Here is a 24954-nt window from a genome sequence, read left to right on the forward strand (position 1 = left end):
ATTTTTTTGAGGTTACTTTGAGATTTCTCTTTTTTAGTTCTTTTTGCTGTATCTTGCTAGTCATATATAGAAATGTTGAGGATTCATGAGGGTTTATTTTATATCCTGCAACTTTACTAAAATTACTAGTTGTTTCCAGTAGTTTTTTGGATGATCATCTGTAAAGAGTGAGAGTTTTGTTTCTTCCTTCCTAATTCTAATTCCTTCAATTTTTTTTCTTCTCTAATTGCTGAAGCTGACATTTCTAATATGATACTGAATAGTAATGGGATAATGGGCATCCTTGTTAACATCCCTGATCTTTTTTTTTCATTCATTAACATCCTTATTTTATTTTTTTAATTTTTATTAAAGATATTATTTGAATTTTACAGTTTTCCCCCAATCTTGCTTCCCTCCCCCCACCCCCACCCCACAGATAGCACTCCGTCAGTCTTTACTTTGTTTCCATGTTGTACCTCGATCCAAATTGGGTGTGATGAGAGAGAAATCATATCCTTAAAGAGAACAGAATTCTCAGAGGTAACCAGATCAAACCATAAGACATCTGGGTTTTTTTTCCGAATTAAAGGGAATAGTTCTTGTACTTTGTTCAAACTCCACAGCTCCTTATCTGGATACAGATGGTACTCTCCTTTGCAGACAGACCAAAATTGTTCCCAATTGTTGCACTGATGGAATGAGCAAGTCCTTCAAGGTTGAACATCACTCCCATGTTGTTGTTAGGGTGTACAGTGTTTTTCTGGTTCTGCTCATCTCACTCAGCATCAGTTCATGCAAATCCTTACAGACTTCCCTGAATTGCCATCCCTCCTGGTTTCTAATAGAACAATAGTGTTCCATGACATACATATACCACAGTTTGCTAAACCATTCCCCAGTTGAAGGACATTTACAGGATTTCCAATTCTTTGCCACCACAAACAGGGCTGCTATAAATATTTTTGTACAAGTAATGTTTTTACCCTTTTTCCTCATCTCTTCAGGGTATATACCCAGTAGTGGTATTGCTGGGTCAAAGGGTATGCACATTTTTGTTGCCCTTTGGGCATAGTTCCAAATAGCTCTCCAGAAGGGTTGGATGAGTTCACAGCTCCACCAACAGTGTAACAGTGTCCCACATTTCCCACATCCCTTCCAACAATGATCATTATCCTTCCTGGTCATACTGGCCAATTTGAGAGGTGTGAGGTGGTACCTCAGCGTAGCTTTAATTTGCATTTCTCTAATAATTAATGATTTAGAGCATTTTTTCATATCGCTATGGATTGCTTTGATCTCCTCATCTGTAAATTGCCTTTGCATATCCTTTGACCATTTGTCAATTGGGGAATGGCTTTTTGTTTTAAAAATATGACTCAGTTCTCTGTATATTTTAGAAATGAGTCCTTTGTCAGAATCATTAGTTGTAAAGATTGTTTCCCAATTTACTACTTTTCTTTTGATCTTGATTACATTGGTTTTATCTGTGCAAAAACTTTTTAATTTAATGTAATCGAAATCATCTAATTGGTTTTTAGTGATGTTCTCCAACTCTTCCTTAGTCATAAACTGTTCCCCTTTCCATAGATCTGACAGGTAGACTAGTCCTTGATCTTCTAATTTGCTTATAGTATTGTTTTTATGTCTATGTCCTGTAACCATTTGGATCTTATCTTGTTAAAGGGTGTGAGGTGTTGGTCTAATCTAAGTTTCTTCCATACTCACTTCCAATCATCCCAGTAGTTTTTATCAAAGAGGGAGTTTTTATCCCAGTGGCCTGACTCTTTGGGTTTATCAAACAGCAGATTACTATAATCCTCTCCTGCTTTTACACCTAGTCTATTCCACTGGTCCACCACTCTATTTCTTAGCCAATACCAAACAGTTTTGATGACTGATGCTTTATAATATAATTTTAGATCAGGTAGTGCTAAGCCACCTTCGTTTGCATTATTTTTCATTAAGCTCCTGGCAATTCTTGACTTTTTATTTCTCCATATGAATTTACTTACAATTTTTTCTAGCTCATTAAAGTAATTTTTTGGAATTTTGATTGGTAGGGCACTAAACAGATAGTTTAGTTTTGGTAGAATTGTCATTTTTATTATATTAGCTTTACCTATCCATGAGCAGTTGATATTTGCCCAGTTATTTAAATCTGATTTAATTTGTGTGAGAAGTGTTTTATAATTGTTTTCAAAAAGATTCTGAGTCTGTCTTGGCAAATAAACTCCCAAGTATTTTACACTGTCTGAGGTTACTTTGAATGGAATTTCTCTTTCTAGCTCTTCCTGCTGTTTCTTACTAGTCATATATAGGAAAGTTGAGGATTTATGGGGGTTTATTTTATAACCTGCAACTTTGCTAAAATTGGTAATTGTTTCCAGTAGTTTTTTAGATGATTTCTTGGGATTCTCTAGGTAGACCATTATATCATCTGCGAATAGTGAGAGTTTTGTCTCTTCCTTCCCAATTCTAATTCCTTTAATTCTTTTTCTTCTCTAATTGCTGATGCTAACATTTCTAATACAATATTGAATAGTAGTGGTGATAATGGGCACCCTTGTTTAACCCCTGATCTTATTGGGAATGCCTCTAGCCTCTCCCCATTGAGTATAATGCTTGTTGATGGTTTCAGATAGATATTGCTAATTATTTGAAGGAACAGTCCATTTATTCCTACACTCTCTAGTGTTTTTAATAGGAATGGATGCTGTATTTTGTCAAAAGCTTTTTCAGCATCTATTGATATGATCATATAATTTCTGATAGGTTTGTTTTTGATGTAATTGAGTATACTAACAGTTTTCCTAATATTGAACCAACCCTGCATTCCTGGGATAAATCCTACTTGATCATAACATATTATCCCAGTAATAACTTGTAATCGTTTTGCTAAGATTTTATTTAAGATTTTGGCATCTATATATTCATCAGAGAGACAGGTCTATAATTTTCTTTCTCTGTTTTAACTCATTCTGGTTTAGGTATCAGCACCATCATGGTTTCATAGAAAGAGTTAGGCAGAGTTCCATCTTTCCCTATTTTTCCAAAGAGTTTATATAGGATTGGATCCAATTGTTCCTTAAATGTTTGGCAGAATTCACATGTGAATCCCTGGAGATTTTTTTCTTAGGGAGTTCAATGATGACTTGTTGAAGTTCTTTTTCTGAGATTGGGTTATTTATGTATTTAATCTCCTTTTCATTTAACCTGAGCACCTTATGTTTTTGTAAATATTCATCCATTTTACTTAGATTGTCAAATTTATTTTCATAGAATTGGGCAAAATGATTTTGAATTATTACTTAATTTCCTCCTCATTGGTTGTGAGTTCACCTTTTTCATTTATGTTACTAGCTATTTGGTTTTTTTCTTCTTTTTAATCAAATTGACCAGAGGTTTATCAATTTTTTTTTCATAAAACCAACTCTTTGTCTTGTTTATTTTTTCAGTTGTTTTCTTGCTTTGGATTTTATTTATTTCTTCTTTAATTTTTGGAATTTTTAATTTGGTATTTAATTGGGGTTTTAAAATTTGTTCTTTCTCTAATTTTTTATTTGCATCTTTAGTTCATTGATTTCCTCTTTCTCTAATTTATTCATGTAAACATTTAAAAATATAATTTGTCCCCTGACAGCTGCTTTGAGCAAATTCTATAGGTTTTGGTATATTTTGTTATTATCATTATCTACGATGAAATTATTGTTTCTTTCTATAATTTGTTGTTTGATCCACTCATTTTTTTAAAACAAGGTTATTTAGTTTCCAATTAGTTATATCTCCTTGGCCCAACATTGCATATGATTTTTTTTATTATGATTTGAGAAAGATATATTCACTATTTCTACCTTTCTGTATTTGATCATTAGATTTTTATGCTCTAGTACACAGTCAATTTTTGCCTAAGTACTAAGTACTGCAGAAATGAAAGTATATTCCTTTCTATCTCCTTTCAAATTACTCCATAAGTATATCATATGTAGGTTTTCTAATAATCTATTTGCCTCCTTAACTTCTTCCTTGTTTATTTTTTGATTGGATTTATCTAAATCTGAGAGTGGGAGGTTGAGGCCTTCCACTAGTAGAGTTTTGCTTTTCATGTTTTCCTGAAGTTCTTTCAGCTTCTCCTCTATGGATTAGTATGCTATTCCATTGGCTTCATACATATTCATTATTGAAATCACTTTATTCTCTTTGATACCTTTTAGAAAGATATGGTTTCTTCCTTATATCTTCTAATGCTGTCTATCTTTTCAGTTGCTTTGCCTGAGATAAGGATTGCTATCCCTGCTTTTTTTTCACTTCAGCTCAAGCAAAATATATTTTGCTCCAACCTTTTACCTTTACTCTATACATATATATCTCTGCTTCAAATGAGTTTCTTGTAAGCAGCATATTGTAGGATTCTGTTTTTTAATCCACTCTGCTATTCACTTACTTTTTAAGGGAAAGTTCATCCCGTTCACATTCAAAGTTATAATTACTAACTTTTTATTGCCTTCCATGCTATGTTCCCTCTATTTGCGTTTTTCCCCTTTTTTCACTTTATCTGTATTCCCTAGTAGTTTCTTTCAGAATATCACCACCTTCAGTGTGTTTTCCCTCCTATATCCACCCCTCCCTTTCTTTCCCTTTTCCCCTTCTTCCTTCCTTCTGTTCCCGTTTTTCTCCCCCTCTCGATCCCCTCCTTTCCCCTCACCCTTTAAATACTTGAAAGGTATGATAAGTTTATTAAATTTACTGAATGTGTAAGTTAATTTTAAGCCAAGTCTTGTGAGAGGAACATTCAGGTGTTACTCATCTCCTCCTTTCTTCCCCTCTATTACAACACGTCTTTTGTACCTTTCAATGTAATGAGATTTACCCCATTCAGTCACTTCCATTCTCCCATCTCCTTCCTGTCTGCCTTTTTAAGGAGGTAGTGTTTTTAAATCATTCTATTTGAATCACAAAAAATTAGGAGTATCCATCACTTCCGGCTAAGGATATTCTCTCTAATAGAGATACAGTTCTTGAGAGTTATTAGAATCTTTCTCCCAATTAGGGATATAGCCAGTTTCATCTCATTGGATAGCAGTCACATGGATAAATCATGAGTGTCCATCACTTTTGGCTAAGTATATTCTCTCTGATAGAGTTACAGTTCTTTAGAGTTATGAGAATCTTTTTTTCCATGCTGGGATATAGCCAGTTTCATCTTATTTAATAGCAGATTTTTTTTTCTTTACTCCTCCCTGCCCCTTTTTTTAGCCTTTTCATATTTCTTTTGAATTTCCTGTTTGGTGTCAGAATTTTCTATTTAGCTCTGGTCTTTTCATCAGGAACTGTTAGAAGTCTCCCATTTTGTTAATGACTATGTTTTCCCCTGGAAGAGAAAATTCAGTTTTGCTGGGTAGTGGATTCTTGGCTGCCTTCCAAGATCCCTTGTTCTGTGTAATATCTCATTCCATGCTCTTCCATCCCTTAATGTTAATGCAGTCAGGTCTTGTGTAATCGTTACTGTGACTCCTTGGCATTTAAATTGTTTCTTTCTGGCTGCTTGAAGGATTTTCTCTTTTATCTGATATTTCTGGAATTTGGCCACAACATTCCTTGGTATTTTCATTTTAGGATTTCTTTCCGGAGGGGATTGATGTATTCTTTCAATAACTATTTTTCCCTCTGGTTCCATGTTATCAGGGCAATTTTCCATCACTATATCACGTACTATTAAGTCCAAGATTTTTTTCTCTTCTATATTTTCATGAATGCCTCTAATTCTCAGGTTGCTCCTTCTTATTCTATTCTTGAGTTCATTGGTTTTGCTATGAGGTATTTTATATTTTCTCCTATTTTTTCCATTTTTTGCTTTTTTTTTAACAGACTCTTGTTGTCTCATGAAGTCATTAGTTTCCACGGACTCTCTTCTTTTTTTTAAAAGTTGAATTTTCTTTTTGCAACTCCTTTTCCTACTGGTTAATTCTATTTTTGAAAGAGTTTTCCATTTCACCAATTGAGGTTTTGAGAGAATTGTTTTGTTGCAAGGTGTTAATTTTCTCTCCCAAATTTTCCAGTTGATTTTTAAACTCCTTCCTTCTTTCTTCAAGGAAGTCTTTGTGTGCTAGAGACCATGTCATATTCTCCTCAGAGGTTCTAAGTTTCTCTGAGTTAGTGTCTTTTCCTTCCACGAATTTTTCTATGGTCCCTCCTTTTCACTGGCCTCTCTTCATTATCCTAAGACTTTGTGCTGTGGAGGTCCTAGTTCACAGAGGTTTGGTGTTAGGATCCCTAGTAGCTTTACTCACTGAGTGAAATATCTCCAGCTGGCCAGTAGGGGGTGCTGGTTTCTTTCTCTGGAGTGTCAGTGACCTTGATTGAGGCCTTCTCCCTTGGCCTGGAGGGAGTGTTTGAAGCTGTTGAATACTTTTATCTTTGATCAATGGTGGAGTATACCCTGGGTGACATAATCACTCTCACTATTCACAGCTGATGGTTCTGCTGATTGCACCAAAGTGTGGGTCAAAATTGTTCTGGGGAGAGGTTGCAATGAAGGTATGAGTTCCTCCTGACCAGAGGGGCCCAGAGATCATAGTCTGCAGTTCTCTCACACCAGAATTCTCCCTCCAGCCCTGCCTCTAAGCTCCAGAGTTTAAGTGACACAATTAATGCCTCTGCTTCATAGTTGGCCCATGCCCCCTGGTCGACTGGGCTCTAGCCCGGCTATTGATCATGCAGGTCCACCTCTCAGGCCCTCAGGCTCCCCGGGCTCCAACCCTGCTACTAATCAGGCTGATCCATGGCTAATCTGACCTCTATGCCTGGACTCACTCAGGACCGTGGAAAATAAATCCTGAGGTAGATGTTCTTCTCCTGGCTTTTCTTTCTGGGTTTTGTATATCGGATTTCTGTTAAGAGGTTTGTTTCACATTATATATGGTGAAGACCAGGAGACTTTAGAACTGTGTCTGTCTTCTCTGCCCCATCTTGGCCAGAAGTCTATTGTAGGCATTTTTTTAGGGTTTTTTTTTTTGCAAGGCAAACGGGGTTAAGTGGCTTGCTCAAGGTCACACAGCTAGGTAATTATTGTCTGAGACCGGATTTTAACCAGGTACTACTGACTCCAGGGCTGGTGCTTTATCCACTACACCACCTAGCCGCCCCAATTCTAGGCAATTTTTAAAACTAGTTCTTTCTACTCAAGCTCCTGTATCATAGTCTGGAGTTTTATCACTGTCTTTCTCAGCTTTCTTTGACTTTCTTTGACTTCCTAAAGGACAGAATTTAATATACAGATATAACCTGAACAGAATAAGAGGAAAGAGATTTTCTTTTGTTTTCGACATTATGCATGTTTATATGTAGCTTTAGATTTTGTTTGTAGTCACATAATTCTTAATGAATTTATAGAGCAATTTTATAGTATAGTTTTAAACCATTAGTGTTTCAAACTGAACTAAGTATTTTGGAATACCCTCTATATTAAAACACAACTTTTTTTTTTCAGTTTAATTCTTGTCTAACAACATTTCTCCCAGTTATTTGTTGTGGTGGTGATTGTTGTTCAGTAATTCAGGTATTTCCATCTCTATGTGACTCCATGTACCATAGGAGGTAAGACTTCTATCTTCCATTATCTTTTTTTTTTTTAATTTGCTTTTTGCAAGACAACGGGCTTAAATGACTTATCCAGCTAGGTAATTATTAAGTGTCTGAGACAGAATTTGAACTTAGGTCTTCCTGACTTCAGGGCTGGTGCTCTATCCATTATGCCACCTAGTTGCCCCCTTTCATTGTCTTTTAAAGTCTGTCCAAGATCACCTTTGTTATTTCTATGGTACTATATTTATTCTCTTCACCTTTCTCCTTTTTCCTTCAATCTTTCCCAGTGTTAGGTTCTTTTCCAATGAGGCTAGTCTTCTCATTATGTGACCAAAGTATGTAAGCTTCATCATCAGTTATTTGACCTTCCAATGAATTGCCTGAATTAAATGTTTTTAAATATATTGACTGATTTGACCTCTGCTATCCAAAAATCTTCCTCAGATGAAAACATCAATTCTGCAGAGTACATCTCCCCATATAGTTCATCTTTCACAGACATATGTTGCTAATGGAGAACCCAAAGTTTCATCTATATGGATATTTATTGGCAAGATGATGTATCTGCTTTTTAATCTGCCCTCCAAATTTGTCATAACTTTTTCCCCAAGGAGCAATCATCTTTTAATTTAATGCCTGCATCACCCAAGAATATAAAATCTGACACAACTTCCATTTCCTTTTCCTCTATTTGCTATAAAGTGATGAAACCAGTTGTCAAGATCTTAGTTTTTTAATGTTATTTCAAACCAGATTTTACATTTTCCTCTTTCACTTTCAAACAAGAGGCTTCTTTAGTTCTTCACTTTTCTGCCATCAGAGTGGTATCAATTGCATATCTAAGATTGTTGATATTTCTCCTGGCAACCTTTTTTTTGAAAAAAAATTATCTAGCCTGGCATTTTGTTTGACGTGCTCTGCATATAGCAAATAAATAAGGTGCCTTTTTGCCTTCAAACATACATCCTTATTGAACTTCATGTTATTCAGTTGAATTCAAAATTTATTAAACATATTATTCAAAGTGCTATATGGTAAAGAAGATGCATAAAGAAAAAAAACTCCTGTCCTAATGGAGATTATATCTTATTGGGAATAGATATAGTAAAAATATGATTTGAGTTTTGTGGGGTGATTGGATTCAGGAGAAATAGATATATTAGGAAAAAATAAGGAAAATAAAATGAAATTTGAGAAGAAAGAGACCACTAATAAAGGGGAATTAAAGAAAAATATCATGGAGAAGGTGGCACTTAAGCCGAGTTTGCAAGGAAGATAAAGAGCTCAAGATAGGATATTGAGAATTGCATACATTTTAGGTAGGAAGGAAGCCCAGAGGAATGCAAAAAAGATGTGCAATGAAGTGTTGCATTTGAGAAAACAATTAGTAGTCCAGTTTATCTGGAGACCAGGATTTGTAAAAGGGAGTCATGTAAAAAAAGTATATTTGAATAGGTAGATGGTAAGTCAGATTGTTTAAAGTTTTAAACACCTACCTAAAGAATTTGTATTTTATCTTTTAAACAATATGGAGGCACTCGAAATTTTTTAAATAAGGTCAGACCTGTGACTTATTAAATAAAATAGAGAATAGATATAGAAGAGAAAGATTGTAAAGATAGGCTAGATATATGGAATCCACCTAAGTAGTAATTATAATTGCTCAAAGTAAGGTAATAAGGACTTAAAATTAGGGTAGTGGCCATTTAGTTGAGATATGAGAATATTCATAAAAGATGTTATGAAAGTTAAATAAGCAGGACATGACAGCTCATTAAATATCTGATGTGAAAGAGAGAGTGAAGATCCCCAAATGATTTGGAGGTTATGAACCTGACCAAATGGAAGGATGATGTTTTGTTCAGCAACAAGGACAGCAAAAATAGAATTTTGAAAGGGTGGATTTAGTGAAAAAGAAAATAAGGTATCAGGGAAGCACTCAGATGAATTTGGAGACTAGATTTCAGGAATCATTTAACATTTGTTACCATATATATAGAGTTGGAAGGCATGATCTTAGAGGTCACGTGGTCCAGTCTTGTTATTTTACAGATAATGAAACTGAATTTCTCTTAAAGGGAAAATAAATTACCTAAGGTTAGGAGTAAGTGACAGATCTGAGATTTGAATTCTAATCCTTTCACTCCATACCCATTGGCCTTTTTACTATCTGCCTGGGAATGGCTGAACAAATTGTGATATGTGATTGGGGTGAAATGCTGTTCTGGTATGGGAAATGATAAATAGGATGCTCTCAGTAAAAACAAACAAGCAAACAAAATAAAAGCAAACTTACATGAACTGATGAGATGGGAAATAGACTATATACAAAGTCACAGCAATACTGCAAGATGATCAGCTGTGAATGACTTACCTCTTCTCAGCAGTGCTGTGACCCAAGAGAAATCTGAAGGACTTGATAAGAAATATTATCCATCACAAAGACAGAACTGATAGTATCTGAAGACAGGTTGAAACATTCTTTCTTTCACTTTATTTTTCTTGAGGTTTCTATTTTTTTTTGGGGGGGAAGAGGAGTTATGTTTATTTTTTAAAGCACTTATCATGTAATATTTTTCTTGACTACACATTTTAACTTGTATCTTCAGGATGGCTTCTGACATCAGCATTTAACTGACACTGTTCTCGCTAAAGTTGCCAATTATCTCCTAATTGACAAATTGAATATGCTTTTCCAGTCCTCACCTTTAATGAACAGTCTGATGCTTTTCATTTTCCTGGTCTCTGCGCTAGGTTGTTGTGACATTGCTCTCCCCTGAATCCCTTATATCTATAGAACCACCTATTCTGAATTTCATTTCCTGCATTTTCAGGTGGCTTCCACTAACTGCAAGTATCCTCCAAGACTTATACTGGGGTTCTTTTTCCCCCCCTTCTAGTTCACTTGGTGATCTCATTAGTTCCCATAAATTCAAAAATCATCTTTATGCAGATGATTCTCAGAATTATTTATCCAGTCTTAATTTATGTGCTGATCTCTACTCCTACATCTTCAACCAACTATTAGTCATCTCAAACTTATGACCCATATACATCTAAAACTCATTATGTAAAAATCTTCACTCATAATTTACTTTCCTCAACCCCCAAACCTCTCCTCTTCTAAACTTCTCTATTATAGTTGATGACACTATCATTCTTCCAGCCATTCCAGTTCTCAACCCAGCTGTCATTTTCAGCCTCTTACTTTGTCTCCATTCACCTCTAATTTAATTAGTTACCAAGTCCTGTTAATGAGAGCTCTCGTTATATGATGTATCCTCTACTTTGGCAGTGCAGTGCCTCCACATTGGTCTAAGTCATTATCACCTTATGTTTGGTCTTTTTCAATAACTTCCTTATCTCAAGTTTCTCCTCCCTTTAGTCCACCCACCATTTATCTATCAAAGTAATATTCCTAATACATATATCTGACCAAGTCTTTTCTTATTCAGAAAATCCTAGTGGTTATTCATTGGTTGCAAGATCAAGTATAATCCTGTGACTTTGCAACCTTTTTATAATCTGTATCTTTGTCTTTCCTGTCTAAATTTTTCTCCCTTCAATGTAATGTGCAGTCCAGAAATGTTGACTTCTTTATTGTTTCTCACATACAGTCCTCTATCTCCTGATTCTCTGCATTAAGCCTGTCTGTATCACATGGCTAGCATTCCTTCCTTCCTCTTCTTTGCCCTCAGGTATTCCTTGCTTCTTTCAAGTCTGACTTAACATTACACCTTGTGAATGAAACTTTTCTGCTCCTCTTTAATGCTAGTGACTTTTCTTCTTCTTCTTCTTCTTCTTCTTCTTCTTCTTCTTCTTCCTTCTTCTTTCTTCTTTCTTCCCAGTGGTAGAGCCTTGATCAACCACCAATTCTAAGGAGTTCTTTTTGAGAATGAAGGATAACAATGACATTCCTCAGAGAATGTCTTCAATTTATCCTATATATATTTTGTTGGTACACAGTTATTTGCATATTAGCTTTTGCTCATTACCTTTTACCCTCTCTCCAATTAGATTTTTAGCTTTTTGGAAGGAAGGTATTGCTTTTGTATTTCTCTTTATCCCCAGGACCTAGCATAATACTTGGAGTACAGTAAATGTTGCATAAACACTTGTTGACAACTACCTTCTTCAAGAGAACTCATTCTTGCACTGCTAGAACTTTTCTTCTAAGATTACCTCTGATTTTTGCCTCTGCATGTATGTGCATATGTATATATATATATGTATGCATGTCTATACACATGTATACACACTACATATTTTTGGCATGTTATTTCTACCATTATAATGTATATGCACTATATATAATATGCAAATATATATACACAAAATACGCAAAAATACGTGCATGCTATGTGTATATATAACATAGTGTGCATATTTTTCATTGGCACGTTCTTTCTACAGTTACAATGTAAGCTCATTGAATACAGGGACTGCTTTTTGTTTTTCTTATATTCTTAGTTTTTAGTATGGTTCTAAGTGCTTGTTAAATGCTCCTTGAGCTGACATGAGAAGGTGTTCTAAGTTGTTGAAGTGTCCCATCTCTACTATATTGCTTCTGTGTCAGTTTAGGATCTGTTTCTGAAACTCATTCATTTCATCTTCTAGCTGGTTGGATGGTTGTATCAAATAATCCTCCAATTGTTATTCATCAGATATTCTCTATCATACTTCTTTGGTCCATGAATTTTCTTTTAGAATTATATTATTTTCATATATAATACTGCTTTACTGCCTTTTATATATAATACTGCTTTATTGCACTTTTTCTTTTTTTTTAAGTTTATTTTTTAAATTTATTTAAGGCAGTGGGGTTAAGTGACTTTCCCAAGGTCATATAGGTAGGCAATTATTAAGTATCTGAGGCCAGATTTGAACTCTGGTCCTCCTGACTCCAGGACCAGTGCCCTATCCACTGTATCTATTTTTCTTTAAAAAAAATACAATTCTATTGTCATATTCCAGTCTTGAGTTTCATCTCACCAAGTTTCAATGATACATGAGGTCAAATTTACCATCTTTATACTTTCGTATATATTCCTTATTATATATGTGAATATATCCATAAACACACATACAAGCATATACACATGTAGGCATATATGATATATATTTATATATGATTATTGTATATAATATAATTTTTTCTTTGAAAATCAATATTTCATTCATATCCAACTCTGTGACCCATTGGGGTTTTCTTGACAAATATATGATTTCCTTCTCTTAGCAATTTTACAGATGAGGAAATGGAGACAAATAAGGTCAAGTGACTTGCCCAGAATCACAGAGCTAGCAATTGTCTGAAGCTAGACCTTAACTCAGGAAACACTCTCTGTCCACTGTGCCACATATGTGCTTACCTGTATTTCACATTGGTAGAGATTATTCTATTTTATAAAAAAACAAGTTAAAATACTTTTTGTTTCCTTGACTTAAATGCATCCTCTATTAGATAGTTACTATACTCATTTTACCTTGCAGAAGAGTGGTTGAGAATATATGGGGGAGTTGGCAGTGACCTGCATGTGTAATTTCATCATTATGGAAATTTCTTGCTGAGACTCAAAATTTTTTTCTCTCTGCAGATTGATAAATCACTTCAATTAAATAAGCAAAGATAGTGCCATTAGGATACCAAGGGGTTACATGCCTTGCCCACAGCTATTCATGTAATTGATGTCTGAAGTAGCTCTTGAACCATTCTTTCTGGACTCTTAGAGTGGTGTTCCATTTCCTAGATGTAAAGCCTCTTTCTGTCTCCCCTAAAGAATGAATGTCCAAAGGAGCAAGCCTTTTAGCATATTTATGCCTGCATTTAAAAAGAGGGATAATGATTTTAATGAAAGTTGAATGTAATTTCTATTTCCAGAGAGATTTCAGTGTCATTTTGAGAATGCATTAGTGACAGGTCTGAGTATCACCACATTCCTAGACTTTTATATATTGATTTCCCCTTTCTTACATGAAGGCAGTATCCTTGTTTCTACTTTGCTTTCTTATAAAACTTTCTCAATAATCTGGTTAAGTCATTGGAGGAAACTCTAGGAATAATCCATAATGTTGTTCTGAAATTTAAGTTATGATGAAAATAGGAAAAGAAATAGAAATTAGATGGGCTGTATCATTGGTTTAGAGCAGAAAGTGAAAGAATTGAGAAAATGATAAGAAGCTTTTCTTCTTATTTAAGAGGGAATGTTAAAAGAAATCATATTTATTTTTTGCCATTAAAGGTAGGAGTTGCCTTGCTATCATAGTTATGCTCACTTCTTTGATGATTTTGTCTGAATATATATTTTACTTCCAAAGTCATTGCTTTTGGTATGACTTTCATTTACCATTTTGTGTTTAAACAAATACTTTGATTTTAAATCAACAGATTTTTATGTGCATAACAAAAATCATTGTAAAGTCTTATATACTTTTTGTTTTGTTTCAGGAAGCACAACTATTCCTCTGACCTCTAAAGAGCCTGAAATTCATCAGTGCATTTACAGTCAGCTGGAAGACTCTGGGTGTGATGTGTTAAGTGATAATAGAACTGATCCTTCAGAACTGTCCCAGAATGTTGAAGAGAGCTTTACTTTATCTCCTGAAATTTCTATAAATCAAATGCCCATTGTGAAAAGTCATTGTATCCTCCAAGAAAAAGCTTTATCTTCTCACCTGCAATTTTTACAACATGTGCTTGAATTGAAGAACTTAACAGAAGCTGGTAGTTTGAAAACAGATTTGAACAAGTTTGAAAGTGACTATTCCACAGTATCTGATTCTGTTTCTCGGTTGCTTGATGGCCTAATAACTTTTTACAGTGACCCTAAACTCCTTTTCTCAAACATTTTGACAGAAGGAGTTTGTACTTTGACCAGATTAATTGATGATTGTAATTTATCTAATCACATACTTAAAAAATGTTTCAAGAAGTTGGAAGAATTTGAGAAAACTCTAGTGCAGATTATTTTAAGGAACAGCAGTATTAATCGGGTAAGTAGTATATTATTACATTCTGTAAAGTTAAAATAAAATGTCAAAAATCAGTTTAATTGACTTTCTTAGACATATGCTAAGTAGATCCAATCTTTGAAATGGATCTATCTTGTGGTCCAAAAGTTCTTCAGTAAGTTCTGTTACTTTATATCCCAGAGCCTCCCAACTCACCACCTTTTTTCCCTTCCATTTTTGTTACTTTCCCACCAAACTTCTGCTACTCTTTGTTTTTAGACAATTTGTTTCTGTGTACATCAGTCATCTTTTGCTTATGTTTTATCTCTAGAGCTAGTTCTTTCATTGCTTGTTACAGTGTTATATTTAATGTTTGTTGTTTTCAAGTGTTTCATTCATGTTCAACTCTTTGTAACTTAATTTGGGATCTTCTTGGTAAAGATATTGGAAAGGTTTGCCATTTCTTCCTCCAGATCATTTAACAGGTGAGAAAACTGAGGCAGAGTTAAGTGACTTGCCAAGGGTCTTGGCTTGTAAATGTTTGAGGATAGGTTTAAACTTAAGTCTCTTCTTGACTCTAGAGATAGTACTCAATCCACTGTACCATCTAGCTGTTCATTCTCTTTCGCACCTAAAAGTAAATAAGTCTCAATTCCTAAAATTTTTATGGTTTCTCAGCTTCATGGTGCTATAACATTGAAATGCCTTATATTGTGCTGCCATATTATGACTAATAGCTATAAACATATTTGTTTTTTTCAGTTTCATTAGATTATAGCCTCTTGAGGTCAGACTATGTCTTCATTTCCTGTGTTACTACTGCCTTAGTAACTAGTACAGAGGTACTGCACATCTGCACATCATAGTAGGAAACAAACCTTACATTAAATGTGTGTATGACTTTTCCTTGTCAGTAGTGCTGAAATAGGCAAACCTCATATTCTGTTCTTTTGTAGCATTTATTAAGCCTGGTTCTTCCCCCAACTTAAAGATAGAATTGTTTTCCTTTGTTTTTATTATGTTGTATTTTCATTGTCTTTCTTTTCTTCATTTGGGTAATATTAAATACCCTATCTCTGAATGTTTTAATTGACAACCAAGAAAAGGATTAAAGTGGATAGAGGGGGAGTAAATTATCTCTTTCAACCTTATCTTAGAAATTGTGTTTCACTCAAGGAAAACTGCTATTGATTTTTAAAATGTAATATTTTCAATTGCTTTTATTGAGTTCATAATCTATCCCTTGTTTCATTTTTTAGATAAATATTCAAAATATTGGCCAAAGATTTTTTAAAATGCCTATAGTAGATGATGTCATTCTATATCTGTTAGATCTTTTTTTTTTAATTGAGCCATTATTAGTGAAACACATTATAGGAAAAGAAACAGCATGATGGAGTTTTTTAGCAGTTGAGAAAATTGTCTTTTTTGTAGAATCCTTTTATCTTTTTTTCATCATACCCTATCAATATGCCACATTTATGAAAGATGAAATTATTTCATTACTCTTTTTAGACATATTTGAAAACCTATCTCATGATACTTTGTCATATTCCTACTTTGTACCTTGGTTTCTATTTTATTCTTCCCAAATAATTTAAAACATATTTTTTCATGACATAGAATGTTAGTGCCTGTTTGAATTTTATTATTTACCAGACAATAGAGAAAAACTGTATATGTGTGTGTGTGTGTGTGTGTGTGTGTGTGTGCACGCACTGGTACTGTATTTTGAATCTCAGTTCTTTTACCAGGACAGAAAAAAAAGTCTTATAAAAATGAGTCTGAATTTGGAATACTCTGAAAAGAGTACACAAATTCTCACTGATTCTAGCAATGTGGAAAGAATTAAAGCATGGACTTTTATTTTAGAATCAAGTGGAGGTACAGTAGATAAGAGCACTGGATCTGGGTTCAAAAATACTTGATTTCAAATAACTTCAGACATTTATTAGCTGAATTGCTGTTTGCCTCAGTTTCCTCAATAGTTAAATGTAGATATTGTATCTATTTTTGCAGGGTTCTTGTAAATATCAAATGTGATAATATATTTAAATAGTGCTTAGACTATTGGCTATCCAGGAATTAATTATTTTTAATGAGAGGAAGCTTATCAGTAGTAGCCATTAGGCAGTGGGGTTTTTGGGTTACAGTGGTCTAAAAATAGAAAACAAAATTCCATCTTGTACAGCTTTTTTTTTTTCTTTTAAAGAAGTTTGGTATAGTTTGGAGTCAGAAGATCTGGTTTAAGTGTGACTTCCATTGCTTATTATGTTTGTGAACTTGGACAAGTCACCCAACCCACCTGTGCTTCTGTTTCTTTCATCTTTAAACTGATAGAGTTGGATGTGGTGATTTTTAAGTTGCAGAAATTGTACCAAAGTACATTAAAAGAGAGAATTTCCTCATTTTAGGTTCCAGACCTATTCTTACTCCTAATGTATAATTTTTGTCCAAAGATCATTGATTCTAATTGAACCGAACCAAATCCAAATTTTCATTTTTATTGTCATTTTATTCATGCTTTTCATGGCCCCATTTAGGGTTGTCTTGGCAGAAACACTAGAGTGATATGCCCTTTCCTTCAGCTTATTTTATAGAGAAAAGTGAGGCAAATATGATTAAGTGACTTGACCAGGGTCACACAACTAGTAAGTGTCTGAGACAGATTTAAATTCATGAAAATTAGTTATACTAACTCTAGATAGTATTCACTATGTCACCTAGCTGCCTCATTTTTATTCTTGTTCTAAGCTAAAGTAGAAGACATTTTAAAAAATGCGGGCAAAACGGAAGGATAACTTTCTTCAGGGAAGCAAATAAAGGAGTTAAGTTAGTCTCATTGTGTGCAAAACGATAAGAAGAAACATTATTTTTTGGGATACTGAATATGTTGCCTGAAATGTCCATAAAAAGCATAAGAACACAGACCATGAAGATAATTAGAACTTATTCAGTGTCTAGTTAGAGGAATTTGATGAAAAATGAAACATGCTTCATACTAAGTTAGTATACACTTTAATATCACTGCTGAAATTAGTGTCAGAAAAAAACAACATGGAAATGTTGATGTGGAATCAAGAAAAAAGAGGAAAAATACTTAATGATTACTCAGCTTACACTTGTATGAATACTTTCTTCAAGAATAGAATCATAAGATTCTGTTTTGATAAGCACCATCATCCCTTTCTATTAGAGGATATTGGCTATATGTAATGAACAGTAATTGACTTATAATAATTTCATAATATGTTCTCTATGTGCAGATCTATCATTGATTTATTAAAGTAACGTTATATTCAATGCAAAGTTAAAATAAAAGGTTATTATAAATAGAAGCAGATGCTATAACATTTATAAACTTATTTATTTCAATAAAGTGTTAACTCTTTCACAATGTACAAAAATAAAGACCCCAACTATAAGTTTGCAAAACATTTTTCTAGGTGAAAAATTCTCTGGAATCCAGAAGTCATCTTAGCCAGTAGAAATTGAATTTTCTTTCCAACAGAAGCAGCATGCCAGCCAAGGGATAGATTTGAAGTGTAAGTGCATTTGCAAAATATTGTAGAGGGGCGAAAGGTAGAACTATATATATATATATATATATATATTATATATTGCAAGAAAGCACTAGCTCATCAGGAGGGCCATGTGGACTATCTCAAATCATTTAGGAAAATGGGGTGGGAAAATTCATCTTCTATTGTGATGAAGAAATTATGCCTTTGATCCAAAGGTCACATTAATAATGAGACTTGACTTCAAGGTCAAAACAATATTACTTGATGGTAGTAAAAACTTTCAATTTATAGCATAGGGCTTGTGAAGAGCAGTTGACAATATGGATATCTGTCCATTACAAAGACTTTAAAGAGTAGTATTAGATGATATTGCCATAAGAAGATGCATTTTGTTCTGCTGGATAATGTGTCAAATGAATAATAATTATATGACTTGAAGAATGATCATTGAATCAAACAAGCATTATAAGCACCTAGTATATAACAGCTACTGTAATAAGTGTTGAGAATGAAAAGAAAAAAAAGAAACTTTGTTTCAAAGATTACATTCTAATGAAAGAGATCCCTTAAGTATCCAAAAATAGGGGAAGAGAAGAAATTAAACATTTTATACAGTGCCTGCTACAGTACTTTTTACAAATATCTCATTTGAACCTTACAACAACCCATGCCATTGATACCCCCATTTCACAGTTGATAAAACTGAGGGAAACAGCAATTATGTGACTTGCCCAGGATCATACAGCTAACAAATGTTTAAAGTTACTTTTGAAATCAGGTCTTCCTAATCCCAGACTAGGACTCTATCCCTTATACCTCTAGCTGTCTCTAAAATAGCCAGTATATTTTCCTGACCTCACAATGGTAGGACAAGACCAGATACTTCTCCTTCTGAGGTTTCTCGAAGTACCTCAGGATATCTCTGCTCTACAGACATCAGCTTGTTCTTATAGTTTAAAGTAGTTCTCCCAGCTCTCTTAAGCACCAATGACTAACCGCCCAGTTCCACTTAGCCACTTAACATCTTTGATCTTATACAAAGGGATATTTACTCTAACAGTATAGCAATATCAGTAGAATAAATATTTCTCTCCAGCACCTCAGGGTTATTCCCTTTGATATTTTCTCAGTCTCTGAGGAGAATAGACTTTTTTCATAGCATTGGTCATATCAAGTTCCTGTCCAAATGAGTCATCATTATCTGATTATTCTATCTCTACCTGTTCTGGGTCCTTTATGGTGTCAATACTATAAATATATAATGATCGATAACATAGTTATATTCTTGCAAATATTCATCTATTTCACTTAGAATGTCAAATTTATTGATGTACAGCTGGGCAAAAGAATCTCTGAATTATAACTTTAATCTCCTCATTATTGGTGGTGAGTTCACCTTTTTCAGTTTTCATACTGGTAATTTAGTTTTTTTCTTCTTAATCAGATTAACTAATGTTTTATCTTTTTTATTTTTTTCCATAAAACCAATTCTACTATTTATTATTGCAATGGTTTTCCTTCTTTCAATTTTATTAATTTCTCTTTTATTTTCAAAATTTGTAATTTTATATTTAATTGAGGATTTTTAATTTGTTCTTTTTCTAAGTTTTTAGTTACATGCCCAATTCATTGATCTTCTCTTTCTCTATTTTATTCATATATGCATTTAGTAATATAAAATTTCTCCTAAAATTGCTTTGGCTGCATCCCATAAATTTTGGTATGATGTCTCATTGTTGACAGTCTTGGATGAAATTGTTGATTATTTCTATTATTTGTTGTTTGATTCACTCATTACTTACTAATAGGTTATAATTACTTTCCAATTAATTTTTTATTGTCTTCCCATGACACTTTATTACATTTAACTTTTATTGCATCATAATCTAACAAGGATGCATTTAATATTTCTGAATTTAATTATAAGGATTTATTTCCTTGTACATGGTTAATTTTGGTATAGGTACTGTGTGTTGCAGAGAAAACAGTATATTCCTTTCTATCCCCATTCAGTTTCCACCAGATGTCTATAATACCTAAGTTTTTAAAAAGCCTATTCGTTGTCTAAATTTCTTGCTTGTTTATTGTGTGATTAGATTTATCTAATTCCCAGAAAGGGATGTTGAGTTCTCCCACTATTATAGTTTTACTGTTTATGTCTCCCTGTAATTCACTAAGCTTCTCTAAGAATTTGGATGCTATAAAACTTGTGCATGTGTGTGTGCGTGTGTGTGTGTGTATAAAATATAAAATAGTGATATTACTTCTTTGCTTATAATGCCTTTTTCTTACAATTTTATTTTTTAATTTTTTTCTTTAAGATTTTATGTCTTTTGAGTATTACAATTTTCCCCATTTTCCTTCCCACCCCCACCCCCACACAGAAGGCAGTCTGATGGTCTTTACATTGTTTCCATGTTATACATTGATCTAAGTAGATTGTGATGAGAGAGAAATCATATCCTTAATGAAGAAAAATAAATTATAAGAGAGAGCAGAATTACATAATAAGATAATGGGTTGGGTTTTTTTTTTTTCTAAATTAAAGGTAATAGTCTTTGGTCTTTGTTTAAACTCCACAATGCTTTCTCTGGATACAGATGGTATTCTCCATTGCAGATACCCCAAAGTTGTCCCTGAATTTTGCACTGATGGAATGAGCAAATCCATCAAGGTTTAGCATCAACCCCATGTTGCTGTTATACAATGTAGGGTGTACAATGCCCTTCTGGTTCTCATCTTGCTCAGCATCAGCTCATGCAAATCCTTCCAGGCTTCCCTGAATTCCCATCCCTCCTGGGTTCTAATAGAACAATAGTGTTCCATCACATTGATATACCACGGTTTGTTAAGCTATTCCCCAGTTGAAGGACATTCACTTAATTTCCAATTCTTTGCCACCAGAAACAGGGTTGATAAGAATATTTTTGTACAAGTGATGTTTTTACCCCTTTTCATAATCTCTTCAGGCTATAGACCCAGTAGTGGTATTGCTGGATCAAAAGGTATGCACATTTTTTGTTGCTCTTTGGGCATAATTCCAAATTGCTCTCCAGAAAGGTTGCATGAATTCACAGCTCCACCAACAATATATTAATGATCCAGGTTTCCCAAATCCCTTCCAACATTGATCATTGTCCTTTCTGGTCATATTGGCCACTCTGAGAGTTATCTCAGAGATGCTTTAATTTGCATTTCTCTAATAAATAATGATTTAGAGCAATTTATCATATGACTATGGATTGCTTTAATTGTCTCATCTGTGAATTGCCTTTGCATATCCTTTGATCATTTGTCAATTGGGGAATGGTTTTGTTTTTTGAAAATTTGACTTAGTTCTCTGTAGATTTTAGAGATGAGTTCTTTGTCAGAAACATTAGTTGTAAATATTGTTTCCCAGTTTGATGCATTTCTTTTGATCTTGGTTACAGTGTTTAGTATGTGCAAAAGCCTTTTGTTTTAATGTAATCAAAATTATCTAGTTTGTTTTTATACAAATAATTTTTTTTACATTAATAAAATATTGTTTAAGAGTAAATGAAAGGGGGGGGCCTAGCCAAGATGGCTACATGAAGGGATCGAGTCTTAGGAGCTCTCTGATAAAAACTCATAAACTAAGGACTCTAACTAAACTTTTGAGAGACAGAACCCACAAAGGGACCCAGTGAGGCAGTTCTCCTACTCAACGTAACCTGGAAAAGAGCAGAAAGGCTCTGCTCTCCGGGGTCAGAGGGGTGGCCTGCCAGAGGGGTGGCCCACCAGAGCCAAAGAACTTCAGCCTCCGGGAGGCAGCCACAGGGCACTGGGAGCCAGGGCTCACAGCAGCGGGGGAGTCTCCTGAGCTGCACCCCAGGGAGCACCGGCACAAGGCACAAAGTGGGGGAACAGCAGGGGACCTCTGCCAGAGTGAGCATGTGGAGCCCAGCCCTCAGGGCACACAGCAAGCAGCTTGGTCTTTCCCCAGCCCAAATCCAGGAAACAGAAGCTGGTGGAGCTGGTAAGCATGAGCCCCCAGGGCATGAACCCATTGAGCTGAGGGAGGGGAGTGAAGAGAGAGAGAGACTGCAGAGCTCTGTCCTCTGCCTCTGGAACAGGACTCTGGGGCTCTGACCACATTCAGATCCTGATCCCAGTAAAGGTCCCCCCATAGAACAACAGGGCCCCCCCACCTCAGCCCCATGGCAGAGGGGGGCGCTTATGTTCATTCACAGACCAGGCAGAGGACAGAGCCTCACACACTGAGACCCTTGTGGGAGTGTCCCAAAAGCTCAGGAAGCACCCCAAAAAACAGGCTTAGGCTGGGAAAATGAACAAGCAAAGAAATAAGAGGAAGACCATTGAGAAATATTTTGCAAATGAGGCCAAGAAGGATCAAAATACTCAGTCTGAAGATGAGGAAGCACAAGCTCCTGCATCTAAAGACTCCAAGAAAAACAGAAATAGGGCTCAGGCTATGACAGAGCTCAAAAAAGACTTTGAAAATCAAATGAGGGAGTTGGAAGAAAAACTGGGAAAAGAAAAGAGAGAGATGCAGGAAAAACATGAAAATGAAGTCAGCAGCTTAGTCAAGGAAATCCAAAAAAATGCTGAAGAAAATAGCATGCTAAAAAACAGCTTAGGTCAAATGGATAAAACAGTTCAAAAAGTTATTGAGGAGAAGAATGCTTTAAAAAGCAAAATTGGCCAGATGGAAAAAGAGATAAGAAAACTCTGAGGAGAATAAATCCTTCAGACAAAGAATAGAATTCAGGGAGATTGATGAATTTACCAGAAATCAGGAATCAATACTTCAAAAAAATGAAAAATTAGAAGAAAATGTGAAATATCTCATTGAAAAAACAACTGATATGGAAAACAGACTTAGGAAAGATAATCTGAAAATTATTGGAATACATGAAAGTCATGATCAGGAAAGGAGCCTTGACATCATTTTCAAAGAATTACTACAGGAAAATTGCCCTGATATTCTAGAAGCAGAGGGCAAAATAGAAATGGAGAGAATCCACTGATCCCCCAGAGAAAGAGATCCCAAAAAACCAACCCCTAGGAATATTATAGCCAAGTTCCAGAACTCCCAAGTCAAAGAGAAAATATTACAAGCAGCCAGAAGGACACAGTTCAAATATCGTGGAGCTGCAGTCAGGATCACACAGGACTTAGCAGCAACTACATTGGAAGCTCGTAGGGCTTGAAATACAATATAATGGAAGGCAAAATTGCTTAGAATGCAGCCAAGAATGAACTACCCAGCAAGGCTGAATGTCCTCTTCCAGGGAAAAAGATGGGCTTTCAATGAACCAGGAGAATTTCAAAGGTTCCTTTTGGAATGGCCAGAGCTGAACAGAAGGTTTGATCTTCAGATACAGGACTCAGGTGAAGCATGGAGATTGGAGGAGAGGGGGGAAATATGAGGGACTTAATGAGGATGAACTGCATGTATAGAAAAATGATGCTGATAATATTCATATGAACCATCTCAGTTAATAGAGCAGGTAGAGGGAGCTTTTATAGATGAAGCACAGGAGAAAGCTGAATTTGAAGATAAAATATGGTGTAAAAATGGAGTCAATAGGAAAAAAAGGGAAATGGAAAGGGAGAAAGAAAAAGGAGAGGGGGAATAGTCCAAGATATTTCACATAATAAGATTTTTTTTTTTATTTACAATGAGCTATTGCAATGATATGGAAGGCGGGGGCAAGGGGGAATGAGGGAACCTTTGCTCTCATCAGAGATGGCTAGGAGAGGAAACAGCAAATATACTCAATGGGGTATAGACATCTGGAATAAGAAGGAGGGGGGAGCAGGGGGAAGGGGTGGGGATGTGAATAAAGGAGAAGAGGATGGACCATGGGGGGACAGTGTTCAGATATAACACATTTTCTTTTTTACTTCTTGCAAGGGGCTGGGATTGGAAGGCCTGTCCGGGACCATAGGGCCATGTGGATTCTGGGCCTAAGGGGTGGTATGGGGGCTCAGGGCTTCTTAGCCCCAGGACCAGGGATCTGTCTTCTGTGCCACTCAATGATCCTACAACAGAGTCAGAGTGAAAGGAGAGAGAAAATATAGTACACAGTAGTGGAGAAATAAGAAAGGAGGGAGTTGCGATCAGTGATGGCAACATTGGAAAAATATGGAAGTAACTTTTGCGATGGATTTATCATAAAGAATGTGATCCACTGACGACAGAGTTGATGGTGTTGGAACAAAGACCGAAGCACATTTTTTTATTATTATTTGGGGGAGGGTGCAGGTCAAGTGGGGCTGGGTGGCCTGCCTGGAGCCACATAGAAGAATGATCTTTGGGTGTCTGAGGCCGGATTCGGACCCAGGTGCTCCTGGCTCAAGGGCCAATGCTCTGTCTGCCACCCAGCCACCCCTACTATTATTACTATTTTATTTTATTTTGGGTCTTTTTTTTCTTTCTTCTTTTTGGTTTTTGCAGGGCAGTGGGGATCGGGTGGCTTGTATGTCACATGGCTGGGTGATTATTGGGTTTACGAGGCTGGATAAGGACTCGGGTGCTCGTGGCTCCAGGGCTGGTGCTTCGTCCATTGCGCCACCTGGCCATACCTACAATTATTACTATAATTTTTTTTAATTTTAATTTTTTTCTCTCTCCTTTACTTTTTCACCCAAGTAAGTCTATCTATATTCATGGGGGGAGGGGTATTTTGTTTACTTGTAAACAAGTATATTTTATTAATGTAAAAAAAACATTTGTACGAAATGAGAATTAAAAAAAAGAGAAAAAAGTAAACGAAATACCCCCTCACCCCGTAAATATAGACTTGTTTGAGCGATAAAGGGGAGAGAAAAATTTTAAATTAAATAAATAATAGTAATAATTGTAGGTATGGCCAGGTGGCACAATGGACGGAGCATCAGCCCTGGAGCCACGAGAACCTGAGCTCACATC

At 35.2% G+C, this 24954-nt stretch overlaps 1 protein-coding gene across 2 annotated transcripts in view; it reads left to right on the forward strand.

The window, feature by feature from the left end:
- The window catches only part of MEI4 (meiotic double-stranded break formation protein 4), a 333870-nt gene that overhangs the window by 109467 nt on the left and 199449 nt on the right, over nt 1-24954 (forward strand). For both annotated transcript variants that reach the window (XM_074237353.1, XM_074237354.1), the window contains exon 3: nt 14012-14556. In XM_074237353.1, coding sequence (XP_074093454.1) covers nt 14012-14556 — 545 coding nt within the window. The remainder of the gene's footprint in view (nt 1-14011; nt 14557-24954) is intronic.

This window comes from Macrotis lagotis, chromosome 5, assembly GCF_037893015.1.
Source record: "Macrotis lagotis isolate mMagLag1 chromosome 5, bilby.v1.9.chrom.fasta, whole genome shotgun sequence".
NCBI classification, from domain to species: Eukaryota; Metazoa; Chordata; class Mammalia; order Peramelemorphia; family Peramelidae; genus Macrotis; species Macrotis lagotis.